Consider the following 12,500-nt stretch of genomic DNA (forward strand, 5'->3'; position numbering starts at 1 on the left):
AGACACACACCTAAACAGACACACACCTAAACAGACACACACCTAAACAGACACACACCTAAACAGACACACACCTAAACAGACACACACCTAATACAGACACACACCTAAACAGACACACACCTAAACAGACACACACCTAAACAGACACACACCTAAACAGACACACACCTAAACAGACACACACCTAAACAGACACACACCCAAAGGGATTCAACAGAACAGTCTGTTTTCTAGACCAGATTATATAATCTCCTTCATTAATCTACAGGAAACTGTTTGTTATCCTTCACACAGCAGAGTGTGTGAGCCGTGAGGAGTGCCCTTGTGTGTGTGTGTGTGTGTGTGCGTGTGTCTACATTCAAATAAACAAGGACCTATTATAATCACACAGCACCTGTTTGTGTATCATACAGGTTTAAACACACATCCTCACACGTTCATCATTCCACTGAGAGGGAACCCAAACTGAACTCTTTGCATCGGTTACAACATGAGATGAAACAGACATGACCATACCTACATCCCAACACAGATCTGTCCCCTGATAGGTCAGAACAGGACATGCTCCCATTGGCTGGAATCACAGTTGTGTTCCTGAGATATTCTCCTGTTATTTAGCAGGACTGTCATCTTATGAACTCAGTAAACAAAGTAACCAAACCCAGTATCTCTAGCTGTGATTCTACCAGCTTGTAGCCTGTCAATCACAGGGTTTAGGCTGGCACACGACTGGATCCCCTCACCTCCAAACACACGTTCACCTGTGTGTGTGTGTGTGTGTGTGTGTGTGTGTGTGTGTGGGGACATCAATTAGCCCCATTACGTGCTCCATCTCTCCCCATGGTATTTAACCCCTAGGGCTGTGTGTTTGTGTGTGTGTGTGTGTGGACAGAGGAGGAGTCTAGTCGTAGCACATGGCAGACAGACATCACTGTGTTTCTCTGACAGCTGGAGACAGGAAACTGGTACCTATTACACTGGAGGAGGGAGGGAGGGGAGAGAGAGAGAGAGAGCGAGAGAGCGAGAGGGAGGGGAGGAAGGGAGGGAGGGAGGGAGGGAGGGAGGGAGGGAGGGAGGGAGGGAGGGAGGGAGGGAGGGAGGGAGGGAGGGAGGGAGGGAGGGAGGGAGGGAGGGAGGGAGGGAGGGAGGGAGGGAACATGAAAGAGAGAAAGAGGAGAGAGTGGGACAGAGAACATAAAAAAAAGGCAAAACCAGAAAATGGCTAAAGGCATCTGTCCTCCCTCTTTCCTCGCTCCCTCCTCACCTACTCTCTCTCTCCTCCCTCTTTCCTCCCTCTCTCCTCCATCCCTTCTCACCTCCTCTTTCCCTCCCCCTCCCTCCTTACCTCCTCTCTCACTCCCTCCCTCCTTACCTCCTCTCTCTCCCTCCCTCCTTACCTCCTCTCTCTCCCTCCCTCCCTCCTTACCTCCTCTCTCTCTCCCTCCCTCCTCATCTCCTCTCTCTCCCTCCCTCCTCCTCTCTCTCTCCCCCTCCCTCCTCATCTGCTCTCTCTCCCTCCCTCCTCCTCTCTCTCTCCCTCCCTCCTCACCTCCTCTCTCTCTCCCTCCCTCCTCATCTCCTCTCTCTCTCCCTCCCTCTTTACCTCTTCCCTTCATCCCAGTAATGAAAGAGATTGATCAAAGGAATCGTTAAAAATCACTCAACTACACACGGCTGAACAAACACACAAAAGTTGAATTTTACAACTCTTAATTTGTGTTTCTTAATCACACACACCCCATGCGTGCACGTGTATGTATGTGTGTGTGTGTGTGTCTGAGCTGTAGCATGTTCTAGCTGCGTTCAGGGTGCAGTCACACCACGGTGCCTCTCTGTGGTCAGGTTAGGGTTAAACACACTCTGACCGGTCACCAAGGGCTACTCACCGGCAGGGTGGCGTGGTCTACGGCCCGCCCCTAGCAGGGAGAAGCCCCGGTACCGGGAACCACCGGGGGAGACGGGGAGGGGAAGAGGAGAGAGAGAATAAAGGAACAGAGGAACAAAGAAATGAATGAGGAAAATCACTAAGAGGTTCTACAGCAGGAATAGAAGATTCTAGAAGTAGAATGGAAGACAAGAACAGGAATGGAAGGTTCTAGAACAAAAATAGAAGATTCTAGAACAGGAATGGAACATTCTGTGGGGAGGGGGTGATTCTAAGAGGAGAGAATAATAGTTTAGGTGAAAGGTCCTTGGTGAGTGTGTCCATGACAACGTGGCCACCAACAGCCCCCCCCCCCCCCCCCCCCCCCCCCCGTATCAAGACCTCCACTAGAGGCTGTGGTCTGGTCACACACAGCTGCGGTCAGGGGTGTGTGTGTGTGTGTGATGACTGACATGGTTTGGGCTGTTCTAGCAGCAGAGAACATGGGGCTTGTCACGCACATGAGGACACACGTGCAACACTGGACACACACACCATACACACACTATACACACACCATACACACACACACACAAGTTGCTGTGTCATAGTGAAGTTTCTATCAGCGAGATCTTGTGTGTGTGTGTGTGTGTGTGTGTGTGTGATAATACCTGGCGCGGGACCCATAATGCCAACATCAGATCCCCTGATCTGTTGCACATGGAAACGAGGAAATATGGAGTAAAACTGCCACTATAATATAGTATCCTATACTATATTATGTATTTTGGTATTTAGTACGTCTTCTAAATAGAATGTATTTGTGTGTACATATCATGAGTGCTAAGTCATTTTGTAGTAAATATACGTCATGTGTAGCTTGTGTGAATAATCGAGTAATAGTCAGAGTAGAAATAAGACTAACAAACTGAGTCAATGTGTGTGTCCAGGTGTGTGTCCAGGTGTGTGTCAGTGTGTGTCAGTGTGTGTCCAGGTGTGTGTCCAGGTGTGTCAGTGTGTGTCCAGGTGTGTGTCAGTGTGTGTCAGTGTGTGTCAGTGTGTGTCCAGGTGTGTGTCCAGGTGTGTGTCAGTGTGTGTCCAGGTGTGTGTCAGTGTGTGTCAGTGTGTGTCCAGGTGTGTGTCCAGGTGTGTGTCCAGGTGTGTGTCAGTGTGTGTCAGTGTGTGTCCAGGTGTGTGTCCAGGTGTGTGTCCAGGTGTGTGTCAGTGTGTGTCCAGGTGTGTGTCAGTGTGTGTCAGTGTGTGTCCAGGTGTGTGTCCAGGTGTGTGTCAGTGTGTGTCAGTGTGTGTCAGTGTGTGTCAGTGTGTGTCAGTGTGTGTCCAGGTGTGTGTCAGTGTGTGTCAGTGTGTGTCCAGGTGTGTGTCAGTGTGTGTCCAGGTGTGTGTCCAGGTGTGTGTCCAGGTGTGTGTCCAGGTGTGTGTCCAGGTGTGTGTCCAGGTGTGTGTCAGTGTGTGTCCAGGTGTGTGTCCAGGTGTGTGTCAGTGTGTGTCCAGGTGTGTGTCAGTGTGTGTCCAGGTGTGTGTCCAGGTGTGTGTCAGTGTGTGTCTAGGTGTGTGTCAGTGTGTGTCCAGGTGTGTGTCAGTGTGTGTCAGTGTGTGTCCAGGTGTGTGTCTGGGTCAGCAGGTTACAGAAGGCCACCCAGCATCCAGACCTCTGCAGCAGCTTAGGAGGCCGGGGGGGTATGTGTGTGTGTGTTGATATGACTGAGTTGTGTGTGTACCAAGGGAAAGTTACAAGGTGTGCATGTGTGTTTGTATGATGTACTTGTGTGTGTGTGTGTGTATCGTGGGAATGGTATGAGGGGCGCGTGTGTGTGTGTAGGGTTGGGGGCCAGCCCAAAGCCTCTTAGGGTCCCAGGATAACACTTAGCTCCAGCACTGTGTGTGTGGAGACTCAACGCCTTACACTGCCCACCGAATTAACCGTGTGTGTGTGTGTGTGTGTGTGTGTGTGTGTGTGTGTGTGTGTGTGTGTGTGTGTGTGTGTGTGTGTGTGTGTGTGTGTGTGTGTGTGTGTGTGTGTGTGTGTGTGTGTGTGATAGTCCCATGAGGTGACTGTGTGTGGCCGTCATAATCGGACTTGTGTGTGTGTGACCCAGGCTATAGCATCAATAGCAGGGAAGCTGGGGTTAGGTGGGGGTTCAGGCTAACGAGCTAACCCTAAAGAACTAAATCAGCTTAGCTCTGCTCCATGTCAGAACAGAGGACTGACAGCCCCTGTGACCGTGTGTGTGTGTGTGTGTGTGTGTGCACGTGTCTCACCGGCAGGTTGGTAAACACAGAGAAGGTGCTACAGAGGAAAGCGATGAGATCCATCAGGTAGTCACTGGGCCCGCCCCCTTGGGCTGCCAGCCAATCGTAGGCAGCCAGCTGCAGGAACTGGTCAATCTTGGTGTTCAGATTGGTGTAGATCTCAGCCTCAGCTGTGTGTCTGGCGTCCTGGGAGGGAGGGGAGAGATGGAGTACACAGAGTGTGTCTCTGTGTGTGTGTGTGTGTCTGTCTCTGTGTGTGAGTGTGTCTCTGTGTGTGTGTGTGTCTCTGTGTGTGTGTGTCTGTCTCTGTGTGTGTGTGTGTGTGTGTACCTTGAAGGTGGAGGTTCCGTACAGCTTGGTGGTGTTGGTGTCTGGAGTGACGTTGGTGATGTTGGAGATGAACTCCTCCAGGTACCCACAGGCCTGCTCCAGGTGGGACGTGTTGATGATCACCTGCACCAGCTACACACACACAGTCCCTTCATTTGATGTGTGTACCCAACAGGTACGCACCTCAGACCCCCCCCCCCCCCCAGCAGGTACGCACCTCAGCCAGCCCCACATTCTTCTTTTTGATGCAGTGCTGCAGGCTGTTGCTCAGAGTCCTGGTCAGCAGCAGGTTAGTCGACTTGCGAATCATATCATCTAACTCTGTAGAGCTACACACACACACACACACACACAGAGGGATCATATCATATAACAATGTAGAGCTTTTTGGGAAATATTTCTTTAAACGTTAAACGTCTAAACTCTTTGTAAAAAATAAAAATAAAATCTTCAACCTTTTAAAACTTTTGTAAAACTTTTTTTCGAACACAACAGAAAAATGTTTCTAGTTTTTGGAAGCTTTGAAAGAGGAGGACAGAGCAGCATACAACACAGTAAAGTACAGCAGAGTAGAGTACGAGAGGGTGCAGTAGAGTACGAGAGGGTGCAGTAGAGAACGAGAGGGTACCGTAGAGTACAAGAGGGTACAGTAGAGTACAAGAAGGTACAGTAGAGTACAGTAGAGTCCAGTAGAGCACAGTAGAGCCCAGTAGAGCCCAGTAGAGTACAGTAGAGTACAGTAGAGTACAGTAGAGCACAGTAGAGTACAGTAGAGCCCAGTAGAGCACAGTAGAGCCCAGTAGAGTACAGTAGAGCCCAGTAGAGCACAGTAGAGCCCAGTAGAGTCCAGTAGAGCCCAGTAGAGCCCAGTAGAGCACAGTAGAGCACAGTAGAGCACAGTAGAGCCCAGTAGAGTCCAGTAGAGGCCAGTAGAGTCCAGTAGAGCACAGTAGAGCCCAGTAGAGCACAGTAGAGCCCAGTAGAGCCCAGTAGAGCCCAGTAGAGCACAGTAGAGCACAGTAGAGCCCAGTAGAGTACAGTAGAGCACAGTAGAGCACAGTAGAGCACAGTAGAGTACAGTAGAGCACAGTAGAGCACAGTAGAGTCCAGTAGAGCACAGTAGAGCCCAGTAGAGCACAGTAGAGTACAGTAGAGCCCAGTAGAGCACAGTAGAGCACAGTAGAGCACAGTAGAGCCCAGTAGAGCACAGTAGAGCACAGTAGAGCACAGTAGAGCACAGTAGAGCCCAGTAGAGCCCAGTAGAGCCCAGTAGAGCCCAGTAGAGCACAGTAGAGCACAGTAGAGCCCAGTAGAGCACAGTAGAGCCCAGTAGAGCACAGTAGAGTACAGTAGAGCCCAGTAGAGCCCAGTAGAGCCCAGTAGAGTCCAGTAGAGCACAGTAGAGTCCTCATCAAGTACTCATGTGTGTATGAAAATATGTTCTGTGTGCGAGTCCGTGTTGGGGGATTCTGGGAAACAAACAACATTCCAACTAAATAACTAACTGTCAAAAAGAGGAGAGCGAGAGCGAGAGCAAGAGCGAGAGAGCGAGCAGTTTCTAATGTTGACTGTCCAGACATGATTCCAGAATCTTAGTGACTCCAGGGAGAATTTGTCTCTTTGCTGACTTAGCAAGACTGAGGAGGAGGGAGCAGAGACAAACACCAAGTAAGGAGAACTACACACACACAGTTTAGCGTTAATCCTGACATGATAGCAAACACCACACACATCACACACACACTTTCAATGGTCATTTACTGCCACGTGTGTGTTCATGTGTGTGTGTGTGTGTGTGTGTGTGTGTGGCAGGAAGTCAAGTTCCTGTCAAATCAAACCTTAGTCCAAGTGTTCACCCTAACCCCAACCCTGACCTCTGACCCCTGTCCCGATATCCCCCCCCCCCCCCCCCAGTCTCTCCCACCAGAAACACACCCCTGCCTCCTCAAACACAAGGTATTCAAGTGTGTATAGATGTGTGTGTGTGTGTGTGTGTGTGTGTTTGGCTCTAAGAGGCTGATATCCTGATTGCTCATCTTGTTCAGCCAGCTTAGTTTTTCACTCAGCCACAACACACACACACACACACACACACACTTCCTAGCAGTATAAAGGCTTGATGCGCTCTGTGATTGCGAACTATGCTGCTCTCCATTGATCTACCCTAGGAGGCTGGGAACGTGTGTGTGTGTGTGTGTGTGTGAGTGTGTGTGTGTGTGTGCGTCAGTGGTCCGTGACAGGAGGAAGGAGGGTGATTGGGAATCAGGAAGGAATATTTAGAAGAGACAAAGAAGGATGAAGAAGGGAATCGTTGTTCTGTGTACACACACACACACACACACATCTGGCAGGGAGGGGGGAGGGAGGGAAGGGACACACACACACACACACATCTGGCAGGGAGGGGGGAGGGAGCGACACACACACCAGACCAGTTGATTTCTGAAGAAGGCTGGTGGTCATGGATACTGTCAGAGGTCGTGACCCCTGAGCCCAGCCTGACCTCAGTTCCCATTGTCCGGCGAGGAAGGAAGTGAAGGATCATGTGACCTCTCAGGACACAGTGTGTGTGTGTGTGTGTGTGTGTGTGTGTACCTCAAGTGCAGGTCCTCAGAGTACTTGAGGCAGGCGTAGATGAACTCTTTAATCTGACTGTAGATTCTGGGAACAAACTCTGAGAATGGAAGTTTCTTAGGAAAAGGAGACTGGAGAGAGAGGGTGAGAGAGAGAGAGAGAGGAGGGAGGGAGAGAGAGAGAGAGAGAGAGAGAGAGAGAGAGAGAGAGGAGGGAGGGAGAGAGAGAGAGAGAGAGAGAGAGAGGGTGAGAGAGAGAGCGGAGGGAGGGAGAGAGAGAGAGAGAGAGAGGGTGAGAGAGAGAGGAGGGAGGGAGGGAGGGAGGGAGGGAGAGAGAGAGAGAGAGAGAGAGAGAGAGAGAGAGAGAGAGAGAGGGTGAGAGAGAGAGAGGAGGGAGGGAGAGAGAGAGAGAGAGAGAGAGGGTGAGAGAGAGAGAGGAGTTCAGTATTGTTATAATAACAAGATACTTTAGTTCAAACTGATACCCAGTCCCAAACTTCATCTCCCATGATGCTCTTTGGCCAGGTCTTGTACCTTGTCCAGTTCAGGGTCTTGCAAGGGGAACTGGGAAGTGTAGTGTCTGTACTCCTCCTCTGTTGCCACTGGGATGGGACTGAAGTTATCCTGGTCCAACACCTGCCTGTAAAGATGGAGAGGAAATATATTTATAATATATTTTCATTCAGGTCTCTAATCTCTCTCTTCAGCCATTCACTGAAAACTTAGATCAGTAGAAACACTACAAGGGGTCTCTCTCACACACACACACACACACACACACACACAGACACACACACACTCACACACACACACACACACACACACACACTGCACTGGGGTCATGGTCTCCCTGTCTGTGGTATCTCCCACCGGACTCTCCGGAACGCAGAGAGCAGCGTTCCAAAGTTCCAGCGTTCCGAGGGTTCCAGCGGGGGTTGTGAACCCTGGCGGAGCCACAATAGAGGCAGCATTCCTGGGTAGCTGTGGCCCTCTGGCGTGCAGGGGAACACAGAGGCTTGGAACAATGACCACAACTGCCAAGGGTATCATCTCACACACACACACACACGCTCACACACACTCACACACTCCCCCACACGCTCACACACACGCACACCCCCCCCCCCCCTCACCCATTCCAGGATGTTTGTTTTAACACACTTCCCCTGCCATTCTCCCTCCCTCTCTCTCCCTCCCTCTCTCTCCCTCCCTCTCCCTCCCTCTCTCTCCCTCCCTCTCCCTCCCTCTCCCTCCCTCTCTCTCTCTCCCTCCCTCTCCCTCCCTCTCTCTCCCTCCCTCTCCCTCCCTCTCTCTCTCTCCCTCCCTCTCTCTCCCTCCCTCTCTCTCCCTCCCTCTCTCTCCCTCCCTCTCTCTCTCTCCCTCCCTCCCTCTCTCTCCCTCCCTCTCTCTCCCTCCTCTCCTCCCCACCTCAGGTTGTAAAGCATTTGACCACTGACATTCACACAACCAAACGACACTCCAATGACCAGCGTGAAGGGAAGGTCATTTGAGCGCACACACACACACACACACACACACAGCTTGCCATTCCAGTGTTGGTCCAACACACACAATAACATTCAAGAGAGAAAAAAAAGAAGACAAAATAGAGAAGTTTTCTAGAAAGGTCATGAAGCATAAACTGACATAACTGCTGCGTGTTTTAATGTTGTGTGTGTGTGTCTCACCTGAAGGTAGTGCTCCAGGTGTGTGTGTGTGTGTGTCTCACCTGAAGGTAGTGCTCCAGGTGTGTGTGTCTCACCTGAAGGTAGTGCTCCAGGTGTGTGTGTCTCACCTGAAGGTAGTGCTCCAGGTGTGTGTGTCTCACCTGAAGGTAGTGCTCCAGGTGTGTGTGTCTCACCTGAAGGTAGTGCTCCAGGTGTGTGTGTGTGTGTCTCACCTGAAGGTAGTGCTCCAGGTGTGTGTGTGTGTGTCTCACCAGAAGGTAGTGCTCCAGGTGTGTGTGTGTGTGTGTCTCACCTGAAGGTAGTGCTCCAGGTGTGTGTGTCTCACCTGAAGGTAGTGCTCCAGGTGTGTGTGTGTGTCTCACCAGAAGGTAGTGCTCCAGGTGTGTGTGTGTGTGTGTCTCACCTGAAGGTAGTGCTCCAGGTGTGTGTGTCTCACCTGAAGGTAGTGCTCCAGGTGTGTGTGTGTGTGTCTCACCTGAAGGTAGTGCTCCAGGTGTGTGTGTGTGTGTCTCACCAGAAGGTAGTGCTCCAGGTGTGTGTGTGTGTGTCTCACCTGAAGGTAGTGCTCCAGGTGTGTGTGTGTGTGTCTCACCTGAAGGTAGTGCTCCAGGTGTGTGTGTGTGTGTCTCACCTGAAGGTAGTGCTCCAGGTGTGTGTGTCTCACCTGAAGGTAGTGCTCCAGGTGTGTGTGTGTGTGTGTCTCACCTGAAGGTAGTGCTCCAGGTGTGTGTGTCTCACCTGAAGGTAGTGCTCCAGGTGTGTGTGTGTGTGTCTCACCTGAAGGTAGTGCTCCAGGTGTGTGTGTGTGTGTCTCACCTGAAGGTAGTGCTCCAGGTGTGTGTGTGTGTGTCTCACCTGAAGGTAGTGCTCCAGGTGTGTGTGTGTGTGTCTCACCTGAAGGTAGTGCTCCAGGTGTGTGTGTGTGTGTCTCACCTGAAGGTAGTGCTCCAGGTGTGTGTGTGTGTGTCTCACCTGAAGGTAGTGCTCCAGGTGTGTGTGTCTCACCTGAAGGTAGTGCTCCAGGTGTGTGTGTGTGTGTGTCTCACCTGAAGGTAGTGCTCCAGGTGTGTGTGTCTCACCAGAAGGTAGTGCTCCAGGTGTGTGTGTGTGTGTCTCACCTGAAGGTAGTGCTCCAGGTGTGTGTGTCTCACCTGAAGGTAGTGCTCCAGGTGTGTGTGTCTCACCTGAAGGTAGTGCTCCAGGTGTGTGTGTGTGTGTCTCACCTGAAGGTAGTGCTCCAGGTGTGTGTGTCTCACCTGAAGGTAGTGCTCCAGGTGTGTGTGTCTCACCTGAAGGTAGTGCTCCAGGTGTGTGTGTCTCACCTGAAGGTAGTGCTCCATCTTTTCAGCAGGATCTCTCCATACTGCTCTCTCATCTCCAGCAGCATGTCAAACAGCTGAGACACTGGAAACCCATACCCCTGTCAGACAAACAGGCAGTCAGACAGGAAGTCAGACAGGCAGTTAGACAGACAGACAGACAGAGTCAGACAGTCAGACAGGCAGACAGGCAGACAGACAGACAGAGTCAGACAGTCAGACAGGCAGGCAGACAGGCAGAGTCAGACAGTCAGACAGACAGACAGAGTCAGACAGTCAGACAGACAGAGTCAGACAGGCAGACAGACAGACAGACAGACAGACAGACAGACAGGCAGTCAGACAGGCAGTCAGACAGGCAGTCAGACAGGCAGACAGGCAGGCAGGCAGGCAGGCAGGCAGGCAGGCAGGCAGGCAGGCAGGCAGGCAGGCAGGCAGGCAGGCAGGCAGGCAGGCAGGCAGACAGACAGGTAGCTGTCTCACCTGCAGTGTGTCAGCAAACAGCACGATGAGGTTCTTCAGGTCCAGTACCAGGTCAGGGTCAGAGCAGTAGGACTGCAGACAGCAGAGACACAGGATCACACTGGGGGGAGGAGGGGGGCTTACAGAGAGAGAGTGTGAGGGTGTGTGTGTGGGGGGCTTACAGAGAGAGAGTGTGAGGGTGTGTGTGTGGGGGGCTTACAGAGAGAGAGTGTGAGGGTGTGTGTGTGGGGGGCTTACAGAGAGAGAGTGTGAGGGTGTGTGTGTGGGGGGCTTACAGAGAGAGAGTGTGAGGGTGTGTGTGTGGGGGGCTTACAGAGAGAGAGTGTGAGGGTGTGTGTGTGGGGGGCTTACAGAGAGAGAGTGTGAGGGTGTGTGTGTGGGGGGCTTACAGAGAGAGAGTGTGCATGTGTCTTACAGAGTGTGTGCGCAGGGCTGCGCTGCTCTTGGACAGAGCCAGATTCCAGAGTTCCTCTACGTAGGCCCTGTTTACCAGCCCTCTGGAGGTGTGCAGGACGTGGTCCTCCACCACCAAGAACCTGGAGGAGCAGGGGGGTAGAGAGGAGAGGAGGAGAGAGGAGCAGGGGGGTAGAGAGGAGAGGAGGAGAGAGGAGAAGAGAGGAGAAGAGAGGAGAGGAGGAGAGAGGAGCAGGGGGGTAGAGAGGAGAGGAGGAGAGAGGAGCAGGGGGGTAGAGAGGAGAGGAGGAGAGAGGAGCAGGGGGGTAGAGAGGAGAGGAGGAGAGAGGAGCAGGGGGGTAGAGAGGAGAGGAGGAGAGAGGAGGAGAGAGGAGCAGGGGGGTAGAGAGGAGAGGAGGAGAGAGGAGGAGAGAGGAGCAGGGGGGTAGAGAGGAGAGGAGAGGAGGAGAGAGGAGCAGGGGTGTAGAGAGGAGAGGAGGAGAGAGGAGGAGAGAGGAGCAGGGGGGTAGAGAGGAGAGGAGAAGAGAGGAGGAGAGAGGAGGAGAGAAGAGGAGAGAGGAGGAGAGAGGAGGAGAGAGGAGGAGAGAGGAGCAGGGGGGTAGAGAGGAGAGGAGGAGAGGAGCAGGGGGGTAGAGAGGAGAGAGGAGGAGAGAGGTGCAGGGGGGTAGAGAGGAGAGAGGAGGAGAGGAAGAAAGGAAGGAGAGGGGGATGAGAACGCCACAAATTCCAGCCCAGAAGCTTGAGAATGGAATGCCACCATAAGTGCCAGTGTGTGTGTGTGTGTGTGTGTGTGTTTGTAGAGAAGTCTGGAGCAGACAGTCAATCCTAATGTTCCCATCCAGACAGGAGAAATAACAGCATACATCCTCCTCTCCATCAGTCCACACTGTGTGTGTGTGACAGAGAGAGAGAGAGAGAGAGAGAGAGGGTGAGAGAGAGAGAGAGAGAGAGAGAGAGAGAGAGAGAGAGAGAGACAGAGAGAGAGAGAGAGAGAGAGAGAGAGAGAGAGAGAGGGTGAGAGAGAGAGAGAGGCTGGTGGTGCCATTGGTGAGATGGAGGGATGGAGAGGAACGAGGGATGTGGTTGAGCTGAAGGATGGAAAAAGAGATGGATGGATGGATGGATGGAACTAAAATAAGCTAGAGTTGAAAAGAATAGAGGGAGGAGAAAAGAGGGAGGGAGGGAGAGGAGGGGTGCGGAGGGAGGGAGGGAGAGGAGGGGTGCGGAGGGAGGGAGGGAGAGGAGGGGTGCGGAGGGAGGGAGGGAGGAGCAGACGTACCCTACTATCTGATTGAAGTACCTCCTGTACCCCTCCAATGACTCATGCTGAGAGAGAGAGAGAGAGAGAGAGAGAGAGAGAGAGAGAGAGAGAGAGAGAGAGAGAGAGAGAGAGAGAGAGAGAGAGAGAGAGAGAGAGAGAGAGAGAGAGAGAGAGAGAGAGAGAGAGAGAGAGAGAGAGAGAGAGAGAGAGAGAGAGAGAGAGAGAGAGAGATCCATTAATTTGAAATGTTTCTTTTACTAAAATCAAATTCATCAATCAAACATGAACAGATTC

The 12,500-nt window shown here is 52.1% G+C and overlaps 1 protein-coding gene across 5 annotated transcripts in view; it reads right to left on the reverse strand.

Moving 5' to 3' along the window:
- The window catches only part of exoc6b (exocyst complex component 6B), a 39,610-nt gene that overhangs the window by 10,639 nt on the left and 16,471 nt on the right, over positions 1–12,500 (reverse strand). For 2 of the 5 annotated variants that reach the window (XM_084691323.1, XM_084691324.1), the window contains exons 10-19: positions 12,225–12,271; positions 10,947–11,067; positions 10,532–10,603; positions 10,052–10,149; positions 7,576–7,681; positions 7,064–7,173; positions 4,686–4,797; positions 4,469–4,600; positions 4,148–4,324; positions 1,890–1,919 (exon numbers count right to left, since the gene is read on the reverse strand). In XM_084691323.1, the coding sequence (XP_084547449.1) occupies positions 1,890–1,919; positions 4,148–4,324; positions 4,469–4,600; positions 4,686–4,797; positions 7,064–7,173; positions 7,576–7,681; positions 10,052–10,149; positions 10,532–10,603; positions 10,947–11,067; positions 12,225–12,271 (1,005 nt within the window). Of the gene's footprint in view, positions 1–114; positions 981–1,889; positions 1,920–4,147; positions 4,325–4,468; positions 4,601–4,685; positions 4,798–7,063; positions 7,174–7,575; positions 7,682–10,051; positions 10,150–10,531; positions 10,604–10,946; positions 11,068–12,224; positions 12,272–12,500 lie in introns of those variants that run through there. The other 3 variants (XM_084691325.1, XM_084691326.1, XM_084691327.1) reach the window with 2 other exon arrangements.

Source organism: Hypomesus nipponensis, chromosome 25 (assembly GCF_054491055.1).
Source record: "Hypomesus nipponensis isolate SF chromosome 25, ASM5449105v1, whole genome shotgun sequence".
Taxonomy (NCBI): Eukaryota; Metazoa; Chordata; class Actinopteri; order Osmeriformes; family Osmeridae; genus Hypomesus; species Hypomesus nipponensis.